The 24,565-nt window shown below is 51.8% G+C and overlaps 8 protein-coding genes across 9 annotated transcripts in view; 6 read left to right on the top strand and 2 right to left on the bottom strand.

Moving 5' to 3' along the window:
- The window catches only part of LOC113213398 (general vesicular transport factor p115), a gene marked incomplete in the record, with an annotated part of 11,387 nt that extends 10,917 nt beyond the window's left edge, over positions 1–470 (top strand). The window contains 1 exon segment of the mRNA XM_026432449.2: positions 1–470.
- Positions 471–560: 90 nt separating this feature from the next.
- Positions 561–2,176, top strand: LOC113213402 (gametocyte-specific factor 1). Of its 2 annotated transcripts, none has more exons than XM_026432456.2 (5): positions 561–798; positions 871–1,003; positions 1,145–1,292; positions 1,372–1,457; positions 1,662–2,176. In XM_026432456.2, the coding sequence occupies exons 1-5, from the start codon at positions 697–699 to the stop codon at positions 1,712–1,714; spliced, it is 522 nt and encodes a 173-aa protein (XP_026288241.1). In that variant the 5' UTR covers positions 561–696; the 3' UTR covers positions 1,715–2,176. The 2 variants fall into 2 exon arrangements, with proteins under 2 accessions (XP_026288241.1, XP_026288240.1); XM_026432455.2 differs by having other exon boundaries at positions 1,659–2,176.
- On the bottom strand, positions 2,175–6,498 carry LOC113213401 (FAS-associated factor 2). The gene is made up of 8 exons (XM_026432454.2): positions 6,250–6,498; positions 5,667–5,964; positions 5,399–5,585; positions 5,153–5,326; positions 4,982–5,077; positions 4,726–4,897; positions 4,487–4,630; positions 2,175–4,396 (listed from the first exon to the last, which is right to left on the bottom strand). Exons 1-8 carry the CDS (start codon positions 6,307–6,309, stop codon positions 4,229–4,231), a joined length of 1,299 nt encoding a protein of 432 aa, XP_026288239.1. The 5' UTR covers positions 6,310–6,498; the 3' UTR covers positions 2,175–4,228.
- Positions 6,499–7,583: 1,085 nt separating this feature from the next.
- On the top strand, positions 7,584–11,379 carry LOC127748651 (mucin-17-like). The gene is made up of 7 exons (XM_052265977.1): positions 7,584–7,757; positions 8,983–9,463; positions 9,734–9,926; positions 10,037–10,664; positions 10,754–10,967; positions 11,057–11,234; positions 11,327–11,379. The coding sequence occupies exons 2-7, from the start codon at positions 8,984–8,986 to the stop codon at positions 11,377–11,379; spliced, it is 1,746 nt and encodes a 581-aa protein (XP_052121937.1). The 5' UTR covers positions 7,584–7,757; position 8,983.
- Positions 11,180–13,738, top strand: LOC113213469 (integumentary mucin C.1-like). Its single transcript, XM_026432549.2, has 2 exons — positions 11,180–12,408; positions 12,588–13,738. Exons 1-2 carry the CDS (start codon positions 11,426–11,428, stop codon positions 13,294–13,296), a joined length of 1,692 nt encoding a protein of 563 aa, XP_026288334.2. The 5' UTR covers positions 11,180–11,425; the 3' UTR covers positions 13,297–13,738.
- An 87-nt stretch (positions 13,739–13,825) lies between these two features.
- Positions 13,826–16,746, top strand: LOC113213468 (uncharacterized). The gene is made up of 2 exons (XM_026432548.2): positions 13,826–14,209; positions 15,183–16,746. The coding sequence occupies exon 2, from the start codon at positions 15,183–15,185 to the stop codon at positions 16,194–16,196; it is 1,014 nt and encodes a 337-aa protein (XP_026288333.2). The 5' UTR covers positions 13,826–14,209; the 3' UTR covers positions 16,197–16,746.
- A 1,582-nt stretch (positions 16,747–18,328) lies between these two features.
- On the top strand, positions 18,329–21,071 carry LOC113213467 (nematocyst expressed protein 3-like). Its single transcript, XM_026432547.2, has 4 exons — positions 18,329–18,595; positions 18,975–19,155; positions 19,243–19,310; positions 19,967–21,071. The coding sequence occupies exons 1-4, from the start codon at positions 18,575–18,577 to the stop codon at positions 20,759–20,761; spliced, it is 1,065 nt and encodes a 354-aa protein (XP_026288332.2). The 5' UTR covers positions 18,329–18,574; the 3' UTR covers positions 20,762–21,071.
- LOC127749132 (uncharacterized) overlaps positions 21,069–24,565 on the bottom strand; it is a 5,676-nt gene continuing 2,179 nt past the window's right edge. The window contains exons 2-5 of the mRNA XM_052265984.1: positions 24,272–24,330; positions 23,144–23,299; positions 22,976–23,045; positions 21,069–22,333 (exon numbers count right to left, since the gene is read on the bottom strand). Of these exons, the coding sequence (XP_052121944.1) occupies positions 22,162–22,333; positions 22,976–23,045; positions 23,144–23,299; positions 24,272–24,329 (456 nt within the window). The 5' untranslated portion in view covers position 24,330 and the 3' untranslated portion in view covers positions 21,069–22,161. The remainder of the gene's footprint in view (positions 22,334–22,975; positions 23,046–23,143; positions 23,300–24,271; positions 24,331–24,565) is intronic.

Here is a 24,565-nt window from a genome sequence, read left to right as displayed (position 1 = left end):
GTGGAACAAGTTGATTCTTGGTATTTTCTTTTCAATTTTGGTTCTTCGTTAATTTTATAGTTGACAATGTGTGAAAATGAAATTTGTTGTCTATATACACCTTTATTCAACAAGAAACATCCCTTGATATTGCCACCATATTGGTGAGAAATGAAATACTTGTGATTATATGAGCCATCCAATCAATTGTGGGCCACCTGTATCCGGAACATTTTCCCAGACAGCATTAGTTCAGAGGGTTGGGTACAGGTGACCCACAATTGATATTTTATCTCATGATACCTGTTACTTTCTACAAGCTTTTGACGCAAAAGAATGAAATGAAAATTTTCAAACGGTATGAAGAACAGTGGCAAGTTTTACATGCTTGTAATTTTGAAATTGTGATAGTAACACAATTTCCCTGATGGTTTGTTTGATTTGTATTTTTTTGTTTTTTGGAGACACAATAAAATAATGATTCTAACAGACCACTATTGTTTGTTTCTGAGCTACTTTTGAAATACCAGTTCGAAAAACCGGAAAAACTGAAATTCCCGCTGTCTGCTGTCTGATTTTGTTGCCAGCGCCAGCAGCGCCATCTATGAAAATACGAAGAAAGAACTTTGAAAAGGTTAGGTTAGGTCTGGTCGAATCGTAGGCTAGCTCCAACTTTTCTAAAAAGGACTAACTTAAGTGATTGTTTTTTTCAAAAAAATGAGTGCTGCTATAAATAATCCCTATGTGTCTTGTCCATATGACAAAAGCCACGCTGTTCCTAAACTAAGGCTTCAGCGCCACCTAATGAAGTGTAGGAAAGTAAGTATAGTAAACACGGAGGAGTTATGAAATATTTTGACAGTTTCCCCCAGTTTTTTTATTTCTTTCCAGAACCACCCCAAGCTAGCAGCATTATTTAAATCCTGCCCCTTCAATGCAACACACGTCATTCCTGAGCAGGAACTACAAATGCATTTCATGTTTTGTAGTGACAGACATTTAATGGAAGCGAAGAAGTATGAAAGTGAGTGTGAAAAGTTTGGCTCTATAATAGAAAAGTTCTCTGTTCTTCTTGGCCTTTTCCCCTAATTGCTAACTAATAATTTATTCATCAACTATTTTACTGAATGTATCTGCTATCTTATTGATTTCTTGGTTTACGCAGACACAACAGTTCACGGAGAGTTAGGGAACCCTCAGTTCCATCTGCCAGTCCCCGTCGGTGATTGGGAGGATGAAGAAGATGAACAAGCATCAATTGACATGATATATGCGCCAAGAAATGTTCATCGCCCTGAGCCTTCCGACAATAGGTGGGTATAATTAAAATGAGTTGCCAAACTTGGGTTTTAATTGCGTTGATTTTGATTTTGACTTTGTGCACATTAACAGAAATGAGTTTCGGCGAGGAGGTGCCCTGGGTGCCCCAATCTATCACTGTCAGAATAGCAGAGATGATGAGGAGCCTATAATGCCTAGTAAGTTGACGGACATTAAAGTGATCATTAGTATTAAAGGTTTTTTTTTTTCCTTTTTTAAGTTATTAATAATGGGGTGAATCAGAAATTGCAGGAGGGTTTTAAATATTTATTTAAAATCCTCCTGCAATTTTTGATTGACCCCATGCTTCCATGAAGCTCTGTGAAGCATGCTTTATTAATGTTTTCTTTTCTTTCCAGAAGTTTTAGGAATGGGGCGTGGGCGTTTTTATGCAAGGCTGGATAACTCTGAATAACAAAACCCAGGTTTTCAGTTAAATGTTGTGCCTTTGACAACTATGTTAATAAGCTGACAGGGTATTTTAAGACTGATTTTGAGTCACTATCCTCTAATTGCATGTAAGAGATTGTTTGATCTCAGCAAGGTATTTTTGACATAAACCTTAATCTTGCAAAGAATTTTCATGGTGTGGGGGTTAGCAGGAAGATTTCAGATGCTAGAAAGTCGCACATCCTTCAATTGTTGATTTCTGAAAAAAAATAATTGTGAGTTCTTCCTGTTTCCGACCTTGAGATTTTTGCTATCCTTTCACATATCTAGGTTGTAAGAAAATCTCATTTTACTTTTCAAGTAATTGTTAGTGCTGGGCTCTAAAAGTACTGTTAAAGTGTATTTACACTTTCAATGTTTCTGCCCAAGGAATTTGTTTTGTTTTTGTTGTTTTATCTACAGATTAAAAGTTCATTGAGACTTCAAACAGTTATATCAGTTTTACTGTAATAGAAATATTGGACCATTTTATTCAGATGCACGACGACTTATCTTAACAAGGATTGTGAAGTTTGACATGCAGAACAAGAACCTTTGCAGGTTTATTATGGAAGAAAAATAACTATATGCTTCCATATCACATAAAACATCAATCCCATAATATCCAGAGGACTAACAGGAATTCAGACAAATATAATTAATACAGAATGAGAAATGAAAATATTGTGCCAGAAAAACACAGATTATTACGTTACTAAAGATGAAGGAGATAAGACTGTTTGAAATCACACAGGCAGTCAGTCTTGGACTATACATAACAAAACATGTAAACAGCTTGGAGGGAAAATGCTATTTGTCGACATTTAAGTCCCTTACAAGTCACAAATAAATTTGGCATCACAGAAATGCATGTGCTATGCCTTAGTCTTATTTCTTTTAACATATACAATCCAATTGGCCAAACACAATTTAAGTAAAGTGACATGCCTGAAATATTTTTAAAATATTTTTACTAATATACATCCTGGCTGCTGCCCTGGAAATGTATGGATGTGAATAAGTAACACTATTAATTATATCAAAGGATTCTTCTTCAACGGCCTTGCCGTAATGTAGCTGTCCCCAAAACTATGAGATCTGCACATTTTTGTCATCAGGCACAATGAGTAAGAAAATATCTAAAAACCATGCAAGTAACAAAATTGATTGTGGTTTTGACAAATTTAGTGGCATTAAGTTGAAATCAAGTACTGCAAAAGTTTACCACTTCACTGAATCAGACGCATACATGAGCCCTGTCGAGAGAAAATTTCCAAGTAATGTATACACTGTTCATGGTCACTTTGGCCCAACCAGACACACACACATACACATAAACAAATAGTAAAGAAAATGCAATGTTGATTGATAAATCCAGGCTGGAAATAATAATGAAAATTGGGTATGTAAATGCATCTTGCTTACAAGAGCAAACTGGTACAATAAATAACCACAAATGGTTAACACTTTAAAATCCAACCGAGAAAAGGTTTTAACAACCTTAGTAAATCACATAATTTTTGGGTGCGTGGGCCATTTCTCAACTCTAATGAGTTTTACAAAAATGCAATATTATGCAAATACAGGTCAGGTGAATATAAGAAACAGATTGAAAATTAATTTTAAATACAAATAGATCAGTAAGCAATTCTATACAAAGTGACACTGCTGACTCTCCCATCTTATCTTACTTCAGCAAATAGTGTGAACCAAGACTCTTCCAATTACAAGAAACAAGAACAAAGAAGGAATTATTTTTTTTAATTGATAAGAAAATTGATCAAGAAATGTGGTTAAATTCATGGGAAATCTCAATGCACTTTGCTGCAGTGATATTGTTTTGGAGCAAAATATATTCAACCCACAAAAAGGAAATTAATAATTTAAGTAACACAGAATAAAGAAATTGGAAAATAAAATTCTAGAATTATGTGAGTGCCAGTAGACAGGTCATTTTTGGGGAGCAATACGGCACTCAACACGTAAAATAAAACAAGATGAAATAGCACACCTTCTGATAAGACAGGCCACAACAATTTGTGAATGCATAAAAACCATGTCTATAGTTTCACAGGACAGTGCAGGGAAAGGCACAATTTCATTCTGGACTCTGGACTCGGGTAGATATAAATTTCAAAAAGTATAATGTTGTATACTATTGAAAATCACAACTGTCACCCCTTCCCTTCCAAAGTTCATTTTGAGTTGCGTACACAAAGTTTAGACTTTGATAGAATTAGTAATAATAATCAGACCAGATTCATTGATGGAAATTGATTCAGCCACGACAGTAGCAAGTTTTACCAGAAAATAACAGACAATTTTAACTTTTGTGCATCTGCCAGCCCAAACTGATTTGGCTAATGATGTACGGTAATGGATGTGTAGAGGCCTAAAAACCCTGTGACATCATAAACATATAATCTGGTTACATATCAATGCTGTCCCAATTTGGATAAGAAGACAGCTTGGAGGAGTTGCTAAGAAAAACTTGCAGAGCCTATGCCTCCAAATCATAAACAAACAAGACTTCTCCTCTTCTTAATCCTACATCAGCTAAAGTATCTTGAGTGTTATTTTCACATTGCAGAACTCTCTTGGGAAAATTTGTAGCAATTTCAAATCGATCAGGTGCTTCAGGATGACAGAAAACAAAGAGAAAAATAGCCTGGAAAGAACATTTGAGATTGAATTATAAGCATCAGCCAAACACAAAAATTATAAAAACAGGGGATAAACAGTTTATTTTGTAACTTACTTCCAACGGGTGAGACTGTAAAAATCGGCGCTCAAGGCGCTTGCCGGTGGGTAATTTTATCACTACATGAACTGATTCTGGATGATCTGAGCTAGGTTCAGCAGGTACCTTACATGCTAATTCTACTTTTTGGCGTTGTATTTCCTTAAAAGTAAGAGAAAAAGGCATTAGCTACATTAAAAAAGAAAAGTATTGCGGGTCGGTGTTTCTTTTGTTTTTGTAACTGGCCCAGTACTTACCTCTCGTTCTAATTGCTCTTGGCGTTCACTCTCCCTTCTTTCACGTTCCGCTGCTTCTTTTTTCTCTTTTTCCAGCCTTCGTAATCTCTCCTTCTCTCTGTCTGCTTGAAGGGAATCTTCATAAGCTTGATCCTGCTGAGCTCTAAGAGTTTGATTAAGGCTTCTTTCCATCCTGAAAATATGAGACAGTTCTCTATAAGCACCAATGTAATGCATACTCAATAGCACATAGAAAACAAAATTTTAATTTGCTGACCTATCATTTCTAGCTGCAACAAGACAATTCTCATTGTCAGCGACAATAGTTTGCAAACGCTGCAGGAGGGTCTGAAAGTTCATTGGTCCTTCCATCCTAAAAATCAAGAGTAAAACTATTAGATTTATTCATATGTTTGTAAACAGGAAAGGTGAAACAGTTATCTATTACCTTCCAACAACAGTCATTCGTGACTCACGCATAGCAAGAACAGCTAAGAATGGATATGCATTTTCGCGGAGGTGTTGTGAAACTTTATAGCCTTCTGTTGAATTTACATTGCAGCCCCAAAAGAGCATGTGGGTATTTATGTATTGGATCACAGACTCATCCTTCAAAACTTGCCTAAACAAGAGAACTGGTTTTAACACTTTGCTAAAACATTATCAAATTAATAAAAATAAAAGAGATACACACCGACAGAAGTCTATATTGTCCTGGTGGTCATCTGAATGTAAATAAACAATGAGGAAACGTAGTTCATGTTTAGCATCATTGAGAGCCTGATGGTAGGAACCCTGATAAAATACGGGATGTTGGTTTCCATAGTTTTCTTCATAGGACCTGATGAAATTCATGACATCAGCTACAGGATCAGTCACATCTGAAGGAAATAAACATAACACCTTAGAAAGGCAGTTGCCATAGAAAAAAACAGTAGTGTTAAAGAGAAATTTAAGCTTACATCTTCTATGATCGCCTCTAAATAATAGTCTATAGGCAAATATAAATATTGGTGCAATCAGGTTATAACCAAATTGATACAATCTTGTAAACCAGTAACCACCCGAGGGTGGAGAGAAAAACATATGTTGAAACATAGGCTCATTGACTACAGTTGGTGCATGGGTTTCAGAGCTGGCAAAGACAGATGGATGTCCATCTCTGATATTTAGTTGATCCAGCACTGCACCTTCGAGGTCCCAATTATGTCGAGTTAGAACGTCCCGACAGATTGTCACATCTTCAATTCCAGTGAGATCCTATTCAAAATAAAAATAACTTTATTAGGAAGAAAAAAGTACAAAAAAATGACTGTAAGAAGAGCAATTAGAATCAAATTAAAAAAAAAATATGTCAGCTTTAGAATAACTAAAATTTGCACTTCATAAGATAGCCTTAATTTTTTTGACTAGTCAACAACGATTGAGTAGTTGTACCCCCATACAAAATGAGCTCTCGCGTCAGAAGAAGAAATTAAAACATTTGAAACTCTGCACGAAACCAAAAGACTTAGAATACAGCACAAACTACTTCAATATGATTACCTGAAGCTGCAGAATCTTGTCCGTCTGCTCGGACGACAGACCCATTGCCAAATTGTCCATTTTGGCGAACTTTTACAGTGCGGTTGAAAACATGAAACGATTCAACTTCAGAATGGACTGTAATCGCTTGCTTGTTGCTTCAAAAATTGTCAAACATTTGGGAAAAATGCAAGAAACTGACAAATTGCTTAGACGCAGCTGTCCGTTTCCGAGCTAACCCTGCAAACAAATAAAGACGTCTTGCGATTGAAGAACGACATGGCGGCTCATATGGATATGACAAATCGCGCTGGCGGTAAGAAAAAGTGTTTTCAAGAGAGATTATTTGAACCCCTGGCTTCAAAACTGTTCGTATAACTGCTAGCAAACCAAAATGAGAGTATTAAAATCCTCATTTCTTGGATAGAGACGTATACAATCTTAACTCTCCAAATTATTGATGACGTATTTTATTCCGGGGCTGGCAGTGAAATGCGCGCGATTTTTAAAATGTATCAGGAAAATGTTAAGCCTTTTATTCTCAGCCGTAAATTGGGACCTCGCCTAAGAAGCCTAAGAAGAAAGTTATAAAAGGTTTTGGGTTTTGAACACGGTTCCCTTTCGCATTTATATTCATTCATGTGTACTGATACAAAACTGATGATATTTTGAGCCCACAAAAGGCGACCTTAACCAAGGCAAAAAGCATGGCTCGCACTTTTACCCGATCTACCCACCCCTTACATGGCCGTACAGAACAGGCAAAAGTACCTGGTTAAACCCCAGTGTTCCGGTTTGCACATCTCGGGAGGCATGCAGGGCATAGCGCCTTACGGGCGGATGGAGTAGGCAAACCCGCAACACTCGGGTGTTCGATCTGATCACCGAAGCTCTGACGCATGCAGCTGTGCGTTGTTAAAACCAGTTAAAACCCTACAGATCACACCGTCGAGGAAACTTGGGCATGCCACAATCTCAGGGGGTGGGGGCGGCTGGAGAGAGGGCGGACGCGGTGCAGCCAATACGGCGCTGTCAGGCACCGGTCTGGCTAGGCATGCATGCATCATTTGTTTTCACTTTATGGAGGGTTGTCGTCGTTGCACCAGAGAAAGCAGCGTGTTTGTGAGTGTGTGTGAAAGAGGGAGAGAGAGGGGGGTGGGGGTGGAGAGGGTCTTTCGTGCGCTACCTACCCTTGCTGTGGGTGCAGTGCCCAGCCCGGCCCCGGCGGCGGCCCGGTGCTGCAAGCGGTGGACACACTGAACACCTCTGCGATGACCGCTGAGAGAGGGGCAGGGCGGGGCGGGGCAGGGTGAGGCGCAATAGGCGTGCGTGGCGCGAGCGTGCCAGGTGCGACGGGCCATTCTTACTCCAGGAGGCGAGCGCGCCGGTGTCTTGTCCAGCACGATGAGGAGTTGTCGCGGTCACCCGAGGCTTTGACTAAGACAGTTGAGCAGTGAATGTGACCACAGTGTGATTACAAGCTAAGCGCTACGTGCTTCTCAGAGTGGATTAAATACAGATACGTTCAGGTGAGTTTCTGCAAATTTGAGTTTGGGGCAAAATTGAATTGTTGTAAGTTCTGCTGAATGAGCCAGATACTTTCCAGAAACAACCATTCTTGAAATTTACTGCTCATCGATGGAATGTAACTAGATACTTACACTCTGGTTCACAAATAGCTCTTGACCGAATTGTGAATGTGTGATGGAAACAAGGCCATGCAGTCAAATCAAAAATTTGGATTGTCTCTTTTGCCATCGATGAGATACGCAGGGAATCAAGTTTCCATAACGGGGGATGACCACTTTTTGCCATACATAATGTTGGCCAAGGCTGTTTTCAGAAGTGGAACGTTCGAGGTGACACAATAGTGAAAAACTCGCGGAGAGTATTAGACGCAAGATTATGTTACTCGATGCCCAAAACGAAAGCCCCCCCCTCTCGTCCCCATTCCTGCCCCGGATCAAAACCGTGGGTAGTGTCAGGGCCCACCCGATCACTACTTGTGCAACGGTGGTGACTTAGTACTATTTGCTGTCATAGTGCTGCCAGAACATCTGGGCTGCAGTCGCACTCGAGGTTGACTCCTGAGAGTGTAGCACGAGACTCAAACGAGACGATTTGTCGTGAGTCAAGGGAATGACACCGAGAATGCCCTGAGACCAACTTGAGAGCAGCTTTTCAATACGTAGACCTCCGTTCGCCGGCAGGCGCAGGACGAAGGCGGCAGCCCGGAGGCGCGGTCGCCTGGAGCTGTTCCCTCCTCCAGGACCCGGCCGACCCGCCCACTCCGAGGCGAGGTTTGGCAGCGGTGGAGTGAGGCATCAGACGAAGAGCAAGGTCGTTGGTTTGCATGGCCTCCAGCCAGGCAGGGAAACGGCGGGGTGCGACGGGGTAGAGTGAACGGGGGAGAGGTGGGGCGGGGTGACGTCTGGCCGGCTGGACTTGCAGCACCGCGCGCGCCCACCTTGCTTCACCTCACGGCGTGCCTCATGGCGCCCGGCCACCGTGCCACCGCCGCCGCCGCACCTCAGCGGAGGTATCGATGGCAGAACACACGAGTGACTGGCCACCGAAACCTGTCGTCTCCATTTTGGCTTTAGCGCGCGCCGCCTCCACTCGCGTGGCATGTGGCCGTCGCACCGGCTGCCGGTGAGCGGCGGCCGCGGCGGGGAATGCGGCGCTCCGCGCTGGTTGCAGCCCGAGTAGCGCCTGCTCTGCTCTTGTAACCCCTCCCTCCTCCTCTCGCTCCAGGATGTGGGCGAGCGCGTGGCCGCTGGTGCTGCTCGCCGTGGCGGCAGGCCTGGCGCAGCACTCCGACGACACTGCCACCACCACCTTCGTCACCGATGTCGACCTCGCCGCCGTGACGGAGGCGACAACAATCATCCCCGACGTCCCGATGACCACCGTCGTGCCGGTGGTAACGAAGCCCAACGCCTCGGGAGTGCCCGTGGACGAGCTGATGATAGTGGCGAAGCTGAACGGCGCTGCGGACGGGGCAGCCGCCGGGCAGCAGGACACCAGGGCCAGGAGGCTGCTCGTCCCCGGGGCCGTGGTCGTCCCGCTCGACCCCAACACCAGGCTGCCGCCGCCCTCCACACTCCCCTCGCTCGACGGTGACGCAGAGGAGGACTTCATGGAGGACATGCAGGAGATCGAGCAGGGCTCGGACATGGTCATGGCGGAGCGCTCGGCAGCACCCGTCGCGCCCGTGCCGCAGCACCAGGATCAGGTAGGTCAGATTCCTCTTACACGCCCAATCAATCGGGGACCATCCAGAAAGTACGTCCTTTATTCGCAGTTCGGAAACTGCCCAACCCTCATAACGCCTGATGGGTAGGCAACATCTTGCCTGCAATGCATGCGTGCACTGAGGGCTGGCCTACCTCGAGTATCGCAGGGGAGTCCGTATGAGCCGAGTCTGATAAAACGAACGTACTTTCTGAACGATTCTTCAGGTGACCTTTTGAATTAACTCAATCGCCAGGGGACCCTTTTACAGGAAGACGTGTTGTCGTTGTCGGACCCTCTGCCTCTCAACCACAAGAAGTCGCGGCGAGACTTCTCTCCCTCGGACACCAACAGCCTGGCCGGCAAGCAGCACCGTTTCGTCACGGTCGCGCCACCCGAACAAGATATCGAGAAGAAGAAATACGAGCGCATGATGGCCAAGCTCCCGGTTAGAGACTACCCAGGTACGGCTCAATTGGTCTCACCTTTTGCGAAAATACAAACAATGTAACACTAACGTAAAGAAACTCTTGACATGGTCTCAAACAAATGTTCGTGTTGTTCTGACCCCCAGGCTACAACATCACGGGCCGCGACAAGCCCTTGAACGTCGTCTTCGTGTTCCCGCGCGTGTCGGAGGGCAACCAGACCCGGCCCAGGGAGCTGGAGGTGGTGTTGGTCTTCCCCCAAGCAAACGCGTCCACCGCGGCCCCGTCGGCAACTGAAGCCACGACAACGTCAACTTCTGTCCCGTCAGTGTCCGTCGTCGACGAGGCCCCGGGAGTCGACGACAGCGACGACAAGCTGGAGTTGGCTTCCGAGAGGAAGGAGACCCGGGAGAGTGCCCCGAGCCACCTCACAGCCAACGACATCACCATTGTCCCCAGCAAGGCGACGTCCACTGTTGCGACTCCCACTACATCGGAACCCACCACAGCCGCAACGACCACGAGCCCCTCTACCTCCACAACCACCCCAAGCACCACGCCGGCCCCTGTGACCACAACTTCCACCACCCCGGTTCCCACCAGCACGACGACCGTTGCCGTGCCCACGCCCATCCCCGCCTTCCACCGTTGGAAGCAGGAGCCTGGTGCGTACCGTCAGGACATCTACAAGAAGTACGCCAACAAGTACGCCAGCAGCCGTCCTCCACCCGTCTCCTTCTTTCGAAAGGAAAACGCCTCGGTGGCGACACGAAGGTAAGAGAACATGCTTTGGCTTTTGGAATACAGACTCGAAAAATACGCGTCCTGAAAAATGAGAGAGGCTAATACTGACGTATGTTCAGGACCGGCGACGACGACGGCGATCTAGACACGGGCGCGAGCGAGGTGCGGCACGCGGTCAACGAGGCGCCCTGGGCCGCGGCCCGACGGCGCGCCCCCGCCCCGGTGTACATCCCCGCCCGCATGCACGCCGCGCGGCCGCCGCCGCACTTCCCGTCGCTGCCGCCTACCGGGATGCAGCCCATGCTCATCGTGGTGCCGCCGCTCGCGGCCAAGGTGAGGCCTCCGCAGCATGTCGCGCCTTTCAGACGGGTGTTCACTTGTACTCTAACGACACTGGAGTAATTCGTTTCGCGCAATTGCAGGCGATCAACGACACTCTGCCGACAGCTGCCGAGTCAGCGACCCTGCCGGAGATGATGCCGGAGACCCTGCCGGATGCCATCTCAATCACCCCCGAGACGTCCACCCTCGTTCCGATCACCCCCGCGCCGGCCGTCCTCGTTCCAGCTGTACCAGTATCCCGCGGCCACGCACGACGTGGTCGGCCGTACCAAGCAGGCGGTCCAGCAGGACCAGCGGAGCACGATAGCCAGTCTGCCAACGCCCCTGCTGCCATACCCCCCACCGCGCAGGTCGACCCCGCCACTTCAACGGCGGCCGCGGGCGTGCATCCTGTCGAACATAAGAGGACCCACGTTCGTCGACGACCTCTTCGCAACAGGCAACAGCAGATGGACATACTGACGACGACCACGTCGCAGCCTACTACCCTACGAATCCGCACCCGACCCCATTTTCGTCCCCAGAGCCGTCCTCAGGAGTCCGCCACGAGCGCCCAGCGGGTGCACCCACAGCCCACAGCCCGTCCTGGCGCCTCGCACACCATCCTGGGACCCTTCATGATGGCGCTGCGCGAACGCCTGCCGGGCGCGCGACCCGTGCTGCCCTCTGCGGGGACGCTTGAAGCCGTGGACACGACCACCAAGCCCTCGACGGCCGCAGGGCCTACGCAGGCCTTGAGCGGCGAGGATGTGGCCACCATCAAGAAGATCGAGGCGCTGCAGTCGGGACAGGTCGACCTTGCGCCCACGAATCGCATGGCCAGGCTAAGTTCGTTGCAGAGCATGCTCGTGGCCAACCTAGTGGCTCTCCAGAGGGAGCTGGCCGAGCGGCACGCTGACCTGCGTCGACACATGGACAGCCTGCACCTGCCCGCCGAGCACCGCGCCGAGGGCAGCGCACGCACGTTCGAGTCCTCCACGAGCACACCAGCAACGCCGGTCACCGTCACGACCGGCCCCATGCGGAGGAAATACCGGCGGCCACCCGCCTTCCGAAAGCCCCCCGCACCCGCCGAGGACAAGGAGCAGGCCGTCAATGACAACAAGATACCTTACCAGACGTTGTTCAAGAAGAGGACCGGCGGGCCGACTGGCAAGCTGAGGGTTGGGGAGGCTACTGCCACTACCACGACTACCAGCACTACCACGACTACGACGGCCGCACCGACAACCACCTCCCCGACCGATGTGATGACCACCACCGTTGTGGACGATCACGAGATTGTCACAGACGCGCCGGCCACGACAACGGAGGCCAACGTGGAGGTCACTACGACGTTTGCCGCTGATGAGGACCGGAATGCGCCGACCTCGGAGGACCCTGTCGGGATCGGGACCACAGAAGCATTGTCGATCACCACCAGCTACCCGAGGTAAGATAAAGTCAAGTGCTGCCTACCCTGGTCCTGGCAGCGCGGCTTCAGCGCGCTCCGTTGGGTGGGATCCAGTGTGACGTGACGAGAGCAGATTGACGCCCAGTCTCGTAATTATTAGGTTCTCGTGTAGTTTGCCTTCATGAGACCCCCATTACTATCCTCTTTTCCTTTTGCAGCTCCACTGCTTCATCGACGCCGCAGACGGAGCTGGACTTGGTCGGGTCCACCGACTCGCCGACCGACATCGGCGCGGAGGGCTCCGCACCGGCCTTTGCGTCGGCTCCAGCGCCCGCACCCGTGGCCGCCGCGCTGACCGCCGGCAGCGCTGTCCTCCAGGGTCCCGCGGAGCAGCTCCCCGGGGTCGCCGAGGGCCTCCAGCAGGGCCTGCTCGGCTTCCAGCCCTCCCCGCGGGACCCGGTGCTCCGGCCCAGCAGGGCGGGCCGCGGGCCCAGCCGGCTGGCTCTGCTCGGCGGCCTGCTGCCCGAGGACGACCCCGCCCTGGCCAGCGGGCTGTTCAGCCTCGACAGGCGGGACCGCAGCGCCTTCCGCGCGCCCGTGCAGCTGGAGGGCGGCTTTTTGCCCATGATCGCCGGGTCGGTGGGGGCGCTCCAGTCGGCCGGCGCGCCGCAGATCGTCGGCCCCATCCCCGGCGGCTACCGAGATGTTCTCAGGGGTTCACCAGTGCAGCTGGACCTTCCACGCCCGGACAGGCCCTCCGACTTCCTCCGCCGGCCAGTGGCCCCCGCTGCCCCCACCGCCCCCGCCGCCCCCGTAGCCCCCGTAGCGCCCGCCCCCGTCGCCCCCGTCGCCCCGCGCTTTGTCCAGAGGGTCCAGAGGGTCCCTGTCCGGACGGCGGCGGTCACTGCTCCCCTGCGCCAGGGATAGGGCACAAACCCCACGGGGGCGTCTTTTGACCGAGCGTCCATTGACCGTCTCTCCTAACTTTCAGACTCTGCTTGCTAGTCCATCGTGATTCTTCCCCAGACTCGCAGCTATGTTTGTCCCTCGCATATGACGCACCAAGGTCACGTTCCTTCCTCTTAGTATTAATTAGTAGTAATACATGTTGTCAGTTCTCTTAGGAAAATGCCCTCAGGGTATAGCTGGACGTAACTTAAGATAAGACACCAAAGTTGAAACAGATGCACGGACCATGGAGGTAGTTGTTTTTCATACCATGTTAGCGGATAGGTCCGTTTGAAAGATGCCACTAGCTATATTTCATCGAATAATTTATTTTAGCAATAGTTAATGTTAGTTTGAATCAACTACAGTAAATTGTAATTTGTGAGTTTAAGATTAAATTATTTGTACAAATACCATCTAATTTACGAGTTCTAATTTCGAAAATTTTCCTGCCAGTTATCAGTTTTTGAAATGCTGTCAACGAGAGAGCAAATCAAGAATTCTGAAACAACGCAGTCGTTTAATTCGACAGTCTATCATACCTATTAGCAGCGCTCGGGCTTCTAAGAAAACTGTCTTATTAGAAAAACTGCCCCTTCTCTTTCACTCGGCGGCGAGCGCCCGTCGCATAGGCAGCCCAACGTACTCGACGACCGCCTCAGAGCCGGGGTGCCACTGGAGCGACAGAGACGGCTAACAGCGGAGGGAATGCCGCGGGCTGTCGCGGCCGCTGCACCGAGATGGCCCCACTAAATGAGGTGTCGTGTCGATGTCTCATGGCGCGGGCCCGCGATGGGCCTGGCCAGGCTGCGGGCCGGAGAGGCCTGCACACACAGCCCCACCGCCCCAAGACGAGCGGACCCACTCGCCGGAGCAGCGCTTCAAGTGAAAGGTAGGCGGAGAGTGACAGGCCAGTGACTCCCGGCGGGAGTCCAGTGCACGAGGAAGCTCAACGATGGAACTCTAGCATTGACGAATGCTGTCGTGTACAATGAGTTTTGCAAGACACGTGGATTATTATAGGCAGGGTGGAAAGAGACTAGTGTGAGGGCCACATACTTTCGTACCGGAGTTTTTGCTCCTCCCGATGTAGCGGAATTAAAATGACCACCGTCAAAACCAGAAAAAAAAGTGTGCATATTTGAATCTTCGTGACAATGGTGTACTTTTTAAATGGCAAAAACTTCTGTTTAATGACAGTTATGTAATTTTAACTCGCGCCATTTACTTACCGCTTACATGGTAAACCAACAACGCAATGTTATCGTGAGCGCCATCGAACAGCTCGGGCTGAAAATAGCCGCCTCCCCTTGTCGTTGAGCGTGTAGTCCAGTCCCAAGGCCGGCGGGTCGCGCCCAACTGCCTCTGGGCCAAAACCGGACCGCACCCTCCGACCCTTGCTGCTATCGTAACTGCGTGAGAGCACTTGTCTGAATAAATTGTGTGTTGTGAACGCAACGCGCCGTTTCGAGTACGGCAGGACGTAACTAGGGAAAGGAGCGCGCTCTAGTACAGCCAGCTCCACCCCAGTCTAGGCTGGTATTAACACCCACCACAAGCGCACCTATAACATGAAATAGCAACGCACAGGTTTCTCTTCCCACAGTCTGCCTTAGCCCGCGGTAATCCGACGCGAGTCGGTGCTGGGATGGTTCCGCTATGTCACGCGTTGCCATCAAAAACCGAAATCTTCTGCAGAACAGACAGGTTTGATGCGACCTGACCGCGCGACCGCGAAGTACGATCTTTGAATCGATATCTCGATGCGCAGCGCGGTGCGTCGCGTCGATTACGGACAGTTAGTCGAACAGAGACGGAGGTGTTCAGAGGGCTGTTGATGCTGAATCTCAACGTTTTCGTTCCAGATGGCTTTCCTGCGAGTCCTCTGCGCCTCCCTGTCGGTATGCTTGACCTTCGCCGCAGCAGCATCCGAGCAGCGGGCGGGTCCACCGACAGCCGTGGGGGAGGCTCAGCCTCACCAGCTACCTCCACCGCCTCCCCCTGTTGTCGTCTTCGTCAACGACCGCGACATTGAGGGAGCGACGCGCCTGCCCAGCTCTGGTGACGCCTTGGCTACCGGGGCTGCTGACGGATTCGAGCGCTACGGCGTGCCGGCGGGTGTGCCGTCGTCGACGGAGTCCCGCACGAGCCGGCGGGGGACGCTCGTGGCCAGGACGACGGAGCTGTCTTCGCACGCCGTGCCGCAGCACCAACACATCTCCCTGGTGACGGCGGAGGGTGTCCGCGTGCGCGCCGAGGGACTTACGCTGCCCTTCTCCTCGAACGTGCCACCACTGCCCGCCGGCGCCGACCGCCCCACCGACGGCGACCTTGCAGCACCCAGCGACCGTCAGCAGGAGGTGAACCCCATCCCGTCCTCAGCCCCGGCCCCGGCCACGGCCCCGACCCCGGCCCCGACAGCGACCGCCCCGCCTTCGTACGGGCACATCAGGCCACCCTCTCCAAACACCATCGTCACTTACTACTCCCTCGGCGGTGGGGACGCGAAGGTCAAGATGATCCCGTACCTGCAGCTGGTGGAGCGCCTGGTCGGGAAGGAGGCGTACGGCCCACCCTCGACTGCGGCCCCGCCCCCGCCCCCGACCGGCGCGGAGGTGTACGGGCTACCAGGCACTTCCACGCCGTCTCCACCACCACCGCCGAGGTCACACGCGATCGAGTACGCTCCCCGCTCCGAGGTGTACGGGCAGCCCCCGCTCAGAGCTAGGGCGGTTGCGTACGCGCCCCCCGGACCGACGACGCTCGCCCCCGCGTCCGCGGCCTCACAACCCTCCGCGAGGCAGCGCCTCGCGCGCGCCAGCCGAGATGCACGGCGCCGGGACCGCGGCCTCTCGAAGAGCACCGAGAACACGAGGTGAAGCTGCTGCCCGCGGAGCCGCGGCAAAACACTTCGGCACCCCCTATCCAGCCGCCATTCTGGGGACTTTGAAGCTGATTCGGTGGAATGGAATGGCACCCCTGGATACGATCGCGGTCCCCTCCGTCCACTGCCGCGTGGCACTCAACCCACTGGCGCCACGGGGCCTTCTCCCACGGCTCCGGGCTGCTCCGGGCGGCTCCGGGCCGGGCCCCGTCCCCGTGTGAGATAGCAAGTGCACAGCTCACCCGCACCCTATCCCGCTGCCCCTCGGATGTTTGTCTCTTGCTGTTACACCTGACCGATAAGGGCCGATAAACTGTTAATGCCACAGGGCGCCCCGCCACTGTGCGTGCAGGCGGGCGGGACAGTGGGACAACGGCCGCACTATTTATAATTATTGTATGGTCATCAACATGATATGTTAGAGGAGAGAATAATGTTGCAAGAACTCGAGTGGTACCGTGTTCCAAGTGCGTTGTGTGATTATCCCGGTGAATAAGATTGATGTATTTGCATTGAGAATAAAAATACAATAAAGGCTCCACCACAAGCTCCATTTTTGTGTGCTCAGTATTCCATTTTCCAACTTATTTGCTCGACAAACCGAAAAATATATGCATTCAAAATCAGAATTTTTACTAATTATACATACAATTTTACAAAGTGAGTATTCCCTACATTTAAAATTTAAAACAATGAATCCTCGTAACTCTTTGCTTTTACCACGGTGCCTCGCTCACAATTTATGAATTTGAAAAAAATATAGATAAGCGTCTTGTGCATCCAGTAGTTCAGCGGGTACATAGAGCAATATTTTGACTTGTCTAGCCGAATAGACAAATAAGACACATACAGAGTTGTTCATAGACCCCTTCCACGGCACCTTATGAATCCGTATGAGTATGCAACCAATGCAACCCGCCCTCACGATTGCATGCGGTACGGTACACAGTAAGCAAAATAAAAGAAGGGGTCTGAGGACCAACCTATATAGGCCACATCGGGGGTGTGGAAAGATCCCAGCGGATGTTCTGAGAACCGTGGTCTTTTTACCTCTTGGTTGGCAGTTAGGCACCAAATCATTTGCACACGATTTGGCGCAGATTTCTAAAAATTCAAGCTAACACCGCAAGGTCGACAGCAAAGCTCAGATACACTCTAAATAAGTGTGTTCTTAATTTAAGGATATAATGTTGGGGATGTAAAATTCGCAGAGCTTGTTTAGCTGATTATTGGTAAGATAAACCCATGGTGCAACAGCAGACAGTTGGCGCTATGAGAGTCATAAAAAAATTAGCCTACAGGGCTAAGAAATAGTCCGTACTCTGGATCAGTCAGGCCACAACGCACCCCTTAATTATTCGTACAGCTCAAATAGGTGCTGCAGCCTGCAGTCGGCTCTAGTCGAGATCGATCCGGAGGAGTGGAGGAGGTCGGGGGGGGGGGGGCTTTGCCTTCTGGTACAGACAGTCTTCGGGACTGTCTAAAACACGAAAACCACTTACTACCGCAATAATGTTGCTACGCTGACGAGGTGACGGTAGGCAACCCTACAAAACCCCCCACCCGCCATAGTCGCTTCAAGCCGGGCGCCCGGAACTTCTTAAAACCCCTGCCGCACAAACAATGACGGACACAAACTTGCACAGTATGAGCCTCCGGAGGAAGTGGCAATGGAATGGAGCGGACGGAACGGATGCGCCCCGAGCAGCACCCCGAGTGACCAGAGTGACGTGACGAGTGCGGGGCGTGGTGCGACTGGAGTGCGCCCCGGCCCTCGCCGCCGGTAACCTCTGCTTGCGCATTTCGAAACTCACTCGCCCTCGGACAGGCCTCCCCGGCCCACATAACGTAAGCGGACCGCTGTGACGAAAAAATATTTCCGTGCGGCTGACGGCGTAGTGCATAGAGCGCTTCGCATTCGCATCGGTGAAGGGCTGCGGTCATACTCACTCCTACCTACACCTAAAAAAATAAATAAAAGAATGTTTTCAAGTACAGGAAGGAGGCAGGGTACGGAGGTAATAAGGTACATGATCTCAATACTTGTACTTGTTTCCTACTGCAGCTATCCCATTACACTCCATGTTTCAAACTCCGACTCCAGTGAGTACAAGTCACCTCCGAAAAACCAAGTCTCTGAGGCTTTCCCTGTGTGTTTGTTTTATTTAAATTATTTTTCCCATTCCCTCGGATCTCGCATCCCCCGTCGCCGGGCGGGCGAGAGAGATGCCCTGCGGAGGGCGGGATGTTGGTCACCTTGGTGCTGTGGTGCTGCCCGGGTAGGGGGAGGGCGCACCGAGAGTACTTAGCCGGGGCACGTCGCCAACCCGCGCCAGTGTCTGCCCGACCACGGTCCACCGCACCCCAGCAGCCATGAGGACTCAGACAACTACTGTGAGTATTCGGCGGACGCGTTCGGTATTTCGGGGTGTGTCGGGGTGAGTTTTCGCTTCCGACTCAGCGTCGCCTGGGCGCGAGCGGGGCTCGAGGCTGCGGGGCCGACCTGGGACTGAGCAGGGCACCGTTCGCCAGCCAGACAAGGTGAAAGTTGAGCGCCAGTACGTCTGAGCGCTCAGAGGGTGTCCGGCAGGGAAAGCGGCGCGGCCGACACTCTTGGGGAGCGGCGCGGCGCGGGGGTGACTGGCAGGGGCTGCGCCGGCCGGGGGCTGAGTACGTTGGGTTGCCTGCGAGCCAGGCTGCGGTCCGGTCCGACAGCAGTGGCCATTGGGTTGCCTTCCTCCCTGGCGTATCTGACGTCTATCTCTGGTTACAGTTTTTGGTGCTCGTGATGGTGGCCATGGTGGCCTCTCAGGCCGTCATCACCGACTTCAACGAATACCAGCGCAAGAAGGCTGAGTACGACGCACAGAAGAAGATCTACGACGAGTTCCAGTCCCTCAAGTCCGTCCCCTTCCTCGCCAGCACCGACCTGATCGCCAAGAAGCCCGTCGCAGCCAAGGAGGCCGCTAAACCTAAGGCCGCCCCTGCCAAGAAGCCCGCCGCCGCCAAGAAGACCGCTGCCGCCAAGAAGCCCGTCGCAGATTCCGCTCCTGGCACGGCAGAGCAGCTGCTGCCCAACTACGACGGCAAGAAGATCACCTTCCGACAGGTAAGATCATTCTTACTTCTTTCTAATATTCGCTTCCATGCTACACGAATTCGTACTCGATTTTGTAGGGTTCTATGGCAAAACACGAACACAAGATTTAGTCCAGTCTGTTTTCCTTGCAAACTAGATAATGAAGTCGTGGAAATAATAAAGAGCCTTCTAGAGTCACTAAAACTAAAACTTAACATCCTCTCATTCGAATTATTTTGTTATCTTCGTTCGCAGGGCTCGTGATCGCAGCGGCTTATCAATCTGTTACCACGTCGGGAATTTTAAATATTTATAAATGTCAGAGTACAAAACTGTATAAATAAAGTTTTTGTTTTTATTTAACTCTTTCTATTATTCTCGACCTTCTCAGTGAAAAAAAAAGGCCTGAAACTTGTGTTCGTGTACAAATCTGATATGAAAAAGACATGCAAATTTTAAACAAAGCCTTATCTTTTACACGCAAAAAACTGACAACACGGCGTGATTCGGTGGACCAACACTGGTAGGGTGTTCGCACCCTCCTCGTTGAATATGTTTTATTTTCATGTGGTAATTTTAATCACACGTGAACACCGTGGAGCACACGCTCCACACCTGCCTCACCACCCCTCACCACACCTCACTCACCACACCATGCGAATAACCCCCATCCCCATCTCGTCCAGGACGGCGCTCCGTCCACGGTGGAGCCCGGCAACACTCCGCAGAACTACTTCCACAAGGGCCCCATCCCGGCCAAGAAGTCCAAGCCCGAGCCGCCGCCCAAGCCCTTCATCGTCCCCACCGGCCCGGGCGGCTTCTTCAGCGTGGCGGCCGACGACAGCTCCACCATCACGACGGGCGTCGAGGGGTCCGCGGGCACCGCCCCCGAGCTGACACGTGCTGCCCCAGTTGACGCCCCCGCTGCCGCCCCCGCTGCCATCCCAGAGGTCACCCCCGAGGCCGCCCTCACCTCAGCGGGCCAGGCTCTCGCCTTCGAGTCAGCCGCCCCACCAGCGACGTCCTTCGGTGCCCAGGCGGCAGCACCACCCCCGGCCTCGCCCACGGCCTCACTCTCCGAGCTGACGGGCACCCGCGCCATCCCGCTGCGCCCCCTCAGCCCCCAGTTCCTGTTCCCGCCCGCGCTGCCGCACTCCGACTTCCACCCCGGGCCAGCGCGCGCCATCGTCGAGGCCAGCCCCGTCCCCGCGGCTGCGTTCGCCCCCGCGGCTGCGTTCGCCCCCGCGGCCGCGTTCGCCCCCGCGGCCGCGTTCGCCCCTGCGGCCACACCGGTTGCCGTGTTTTCCACAGCATCTCTGCCCGCTCCCGCCCCCGTGGCTGTGCGCGTGACCGCCCCCGCCGCCCTGCCCCCCCTCGCGCCCGCCCCCGCGCCTCTGCCACTTCCCGCGATGGCGCCGGCGGCGGCTACGCGCTTCTACCGCCCCGCCGAGAGGTACGGCCCACCCAGTTTCTTCGCGTAGATACTCGCTTCGACCACTCGATCACCATCCCTTCATCCCTTTCATCGTGGTTCGGAGAAGTATACTTCTCATGCTGTAGCATGAACGCGTCATGACTAGCCACCTTCATCGTCATACATTGTCACCCACCTGATAAGTTATTTTCTTCATGTAACTATTTATACAAAAAAATGTGTCTATTGTGAATCATATCAGTATTTTTGAGGTCGTTTTGTGTGAATTTACCATATCTACACAACACACAGTGTGATAAAGACCTACAAGAAAAATGAAAAGGGTAGAAATAAAATAATCTTTTAATGACATGTGATTTTACAATATTTTTTTTAATGAAAAACATCTATTTTAGATTTTTACAAAATACTAAGGAGCGTTGCGAAACAAGCTTTATAAACTGAAACCTAAAAATAACTGGAACATAAGGACGCAGTGAACCCAATGCTTTATTTTTATTAACAATACAAGAGCAGGTAAATGCGTCCTTGGACTAGATATGAACATGAGCTTGAGCGGTGAGTGCCTCAAGGCCGACCGTATAAAAAGTATTATGTCACACCACAATGACAAAAGCAGAACCGTAATGATCAAGGACAAACACATTCTGCTCCCAAAAGTGCTTTCAACGTTGCACACAGCTCCTGGGGCATGAATGTGTAGCCACAGAGTGATGAGAATTAACAGGTCTTTTTTTTGTGCGAGATGATTTGCAGTTTGTCACGTCTGTGTCGGTGTGTACTATTCGTGTGTTAGAGTCGGCCACAGACTGGAGCTGGAGTTGGCTTGAGCGCGCATTAAGTGGAGTGTACAGTGGGAATCTCCCACCGATGGAGATGCATAACAAACACGCCTGCAACACGCCTGCATCGCTCTTCCTGGCGCTCCTGCCGTCCACTCCGCGAGGCGCGGTCGACACACTCGGCCGAGGCGATGTTGCCAACCATCCGCCGCCGTCGCTGCGCTGGTCTGGCCGACGTGACAATGGACGCGATAAGTTTTGCCTTTACCGCGGCTTTCGTCTCCTCCTCGATGGGTTGGCCCGGGAGAGGCGCCCGCGAGGGCTGCGTTCGAGGCGCCCGAGGCGAGCGGTGCGGCGGCGGAGGAGGAGGAGGACGACGAGCGCGGACGTCTCCGCCGAGGCCACGATAACCGCGGCTCGACCTGCCAAAAAGTCCCCCATCTCTAATGCCGTCACGTTCCTTATCACAGTCGCGAGTAGTCTCTCTCGCACCCGTGCGGGTGCGGGCTCGCCCAAACCAGGACGCGGCTCATCTACACACTGTCGGGAGAAACACGCAAGGGAGTCTTTGATACTGTCGCTGCACCAACTCGCGGAGGGGGCGAGAGGTGCGCGGAGAACGTCTTATATGGGGCTTCCGAACACAGACGGTGACCGGCGGCTATCACGACGCGATCCTGAGCGCGGCGAAGGAGGCCGCTGCCACGGCGGCGAGGACGGCGATGGGAGACGCTGTCCGTGCGGTGGCCGCGTTGCAGTAGTCGAAGAAGCACTGGCAGACGGACTCCTCGTGGTGGCCGTCGCTGAAGTAGTAGCAGGGCTTGGGGTTGCGCTCGCTGCGAAAGACAGGGGTTGGATTAGTAGAGGTGTGGATGTGTGTCTAGCTACAAGTCGAAGCGATAACGGGACGATATGCCCCATTTAGCCCATTCGACGTTTCGACATTTCGACATTTCGCTCCGATGTCCCACATGCCCCGCGTGTGGCAGTGACCTACTTAAGGGGTGCTTTCTTAAAAATAATAAGTAAAGTGTACAACCCTGCCGAAAAATCAGAGAAAAAAAACTCAGGGAAAAGAAAGGAAAAATCAAATGAGGTATTTTAGCGGTTAGAAGAAATGAAGAATCCCCAAGATGGCCGCCACGGACCACAACAAACCGGCAATTGTTTTAAAACTAAAGTTTCGATTTAGCCCTTAAATTTGTCTGAATGTAAAATCTGAGTCGGCTCTGAGTCTATCCAGAGTCAGTGCAAAAAATTTAAACCCCTTGGGACCTTACAGCGAGCGAATTTAAGAAACGTCGTCTGCTGGTTTGTTGTGGTCCGTGGCGGCCATCTTGGGGATTCTTCATTTCTTCTAACCGCTAAAATACCTCATTTAAGTCAGAAAAAATCAGGAAAAATCTGAAAAGTCCGTGTACGCCAGAATTTATAGTGAAGTACTCCTCGGGCCTGGGTCCACTCGCAGCCACACTTACCCATTCTTGTTCTTGTACTCCTCCCAGCCACACTTGCGCCACATTCGCTCCGTGCCGTTGCCGTCCCTGACTGCAAACAACCCCAAACATGTTAGTCACAGCAACCCAAAGGTTTTGCGCGCTATACAACACCTCACAAGTCGCCGGCCCTCGGCTTACTCTTCTTACTCTTTTGGCGGATCGTCCTGCAGAAGGGCTGCGCGCCGTTGGGCATGTCGTCGGTGTCGCAGAACTTGGCGTACTTGTTGTCGGTCTGGTTCTGCTTGATGTCCCAGCAGCTGGGGTCCTCCCAGGATTTGCACTGGTAGCAGGTGATGGCACCGCCTGCGGAAGGAGAGATACGTGTGCTGATCAAAGTGGTCGGGGCGCCCCCCGGCCCCCGCTCCCTGCGCGCTCCCCGCCGCCTCTCCTGTGCGCACCGCTCTCATGAAATTAAAACGTAGACCCCTCTCCTCTCTCCCCCGACCCTCCACCCGCTCCGCCACGCCCAGTGCGCCTATACCTTTCGCGGCCACGCCCCCGCGCCCAGCGCCCACCCCTCGCCCGAAGAAAGGCATATGAATAAATACGACCCTCCGAATGAGTCATTTCGTCCAAATTTATAGCAGTGCTAACGTTAAAGTGACCCCCCCCCCAACCCCCCGTCGCCCGCAACCTCTCTCGATGGGTCGCGGGCCGCTGTCGACCGCAATGGCAGCTGCGGGCGTACAACGGTCGCAAAAGGTTTGGTGCTGAGAATTACTTTACGAAATAATACCGAGCAAGACCCATTTGAATATGCAGCGAACTACATATAACGGGGATGTCGCCTTTCGTCAACAAGCTTTGGTACAGCCGAGCGGAAAAACTAATTTGCCGACGAGATTCTTGTGTACAAAAGGGAAGGGGGTAGGGGGGGGGTGAAGGGAGGAGAAGGGGATGTCCCCGGGCGGGTCTTATCAGATAGCGGGCCGCGGGATGCGGGAGCGGCGGCGGCGGCGCTCCGGCGATACGCACAGCGGCGTGCAGCTGAGCGAAAACGTTATGCTTTATGGCGTTTTCACGATGAAGGAGGCAAGCGGAGCGGCGGCGTACTTTGATATATGGGACTTGTACACCGGGAGCCGTGCGCACCCAAAGATTGCGAGCGAAAAGCACGTGTAGGAGGGGCGGAGCCAGAAGGGGAAAGGGTGGGGGGGAGACATCGCACAACAACGCATGCTTCTCGGAATCCGGAAAGTGCGGATTTCGCGCCCGCGAAACCGGTATTTGGATTTAACGCTCATGGTAAATAGAGTCTATGAAATATAAGCTTACCCGTTGGCAGGAGGGCGAGCATCGCCACCGCGCCGATCACGACAGCTAAGACCTGCATTCTGAAAAAAAAAGGCGGAAGAAACAGACACATGTCAAAAAGGTATACAGAGGTAAACGAGCGAATGGCGTGCGCCGCGTATAGCGCTAGCGAGGTGGCTTAATGTCGGAAGTAGTAGTATTGTGGTCGCGACTAGTCGGCGGGTGTAGAGTAACAGATGGCAGCTGGTGCGTGGCGGGGCGGGCCGGGTCAGGTGTCAAGTCACTGCAGTCAGTCGTGCACCCCCTCGCCCCCTC

This window comes from Frankliniella occidentalis, unplaced genomic scaffold, assembly GCF_000697945.3.
Source record: "Frankliniella occidentalis isolate FOCC.00 unplaced genomic scaffold, Focc_3.1 Scaffold33, whole genome shotgun sequence".
In the NCBI taxonomy this organism is placed as follows: Eukaryota; Metazoa; Arthropoda; class Insecta; order Thysanoptera; family Thripidae; genus Frankliniella; species Frankliniella occidentalis.
The sequence above is the reverse complement of the archived record's forward strand: the minus strand, read 5'-3'. Positions and strand labels throughout refer to the sequence as shown.

Excerpts from the sequence above, each read along its gene's own strand:
- LOC113213402 (XM_026432455.2), top strand. The coding sequence starts at position 697 with ATGAGTGCTGCTATAAATAATCCCTATGTGTCTTGTCCATATGACAAA. Across the intron at positions 799-870 it reads ACCTAATGAAGTGTAGGAAA|AACCACCCCAAGCTAGCAGC; the intron begins GTAAGTATAGTA and ends ATTTCTTTCCAG. Across the intron at positions 1,458-1,658 it reads TGAGGAGCCTATAATGCCTA|AAGTTTTAGGAATGGGGCGT; the intron begins GTAAGTTGACGG and ends TTTTCTTTCCAG.
- LOC113213401 (XM_026432454.2), bottom strand. The coding sequence starts at position 6,309 with ATGGACAATTTGGCAATGGGTCTGTCGTCCGAGCAGACGGACAAGATT. Across the intron at positions 5,586-5,666 it reads TAGAGGCGATCATAGAAGAT|ATGTGACTGATCCTGTAGCT; the intron begins GTAAGCTTAAAT and ends TATTTCCTTCAG. Across the intron at positions 4,898-4,981 it reads GTTGCAGCTAGAAATGATAG|GATGGAAAGAAGCCTTAATC; the intron begins GTCAGCAAATTA and ends TCATATTTTCAG.
- LOC127748651 (XM_052265977.1), top strand. The coding sequence starts at position 8,984 with ATGTGGGCGAGCGCGTGGCCGCTGGTGCTGCTCGCCGTGGCGGCAGGC. Across the intron at positions 9,464-9,733 it reads TGCCGCAGCACCAGGATCAG|GAAGACGTGTTGTCGTTGTC; the intron begins GTAGGTCAGATT and ends ACCCTTTTACAG. Across the intron at positions 11,235-11,326 it reads CCGCGGCCACGCACGACGTG|GTCGACCCCGCCACTTCAAC; the intron begins GTCGGCCGTACC and ends CCCACCGCGCAG.
- LOC113213469 (XM_026432549.2), top strand. The coding sequence starts at position 11,426 with ATGGACATACTGACGACGACCACGTCGCAGCCTACTACCCTACGAATC. Across the intron at positions 12,409-12,587 it reads ATCACCACCAGCTACCCGAG|CTCCACTGCTTCATCGACGC; the intron begins GTAAGATAAAGT and ends TTCCTTTTGCAG.
- LOC113213468 (XM_026432548.2), top strand. The coding sequence starts at position 15,183 with ATGGCTTTCCTGCGAGTCCTCTGCGCCTCCCTGTCGGTATGCTTGACC.
- LOC113213467 (XM_026432547.2), top strand. The coding sequence starts at position 18,575 with ATGAGGACTCAGACAACTACT. Across the intron at positions 19,156-19,242 it reads CGCCAAGAAGCCCGTCGCAG|ATTCCGCTCCTGGCACGGCA; the intron begins CCAAGGAGGCCG and ends AGCCCGTCGCAG. Across the intron at positions 19,311-19,966 it reads AGAAGATCACCTTCCGACAG|GACGGCGCTCCGTCCACGGT; the intron begins GTAAGATCATTC and ends CATCTCGTCCAG.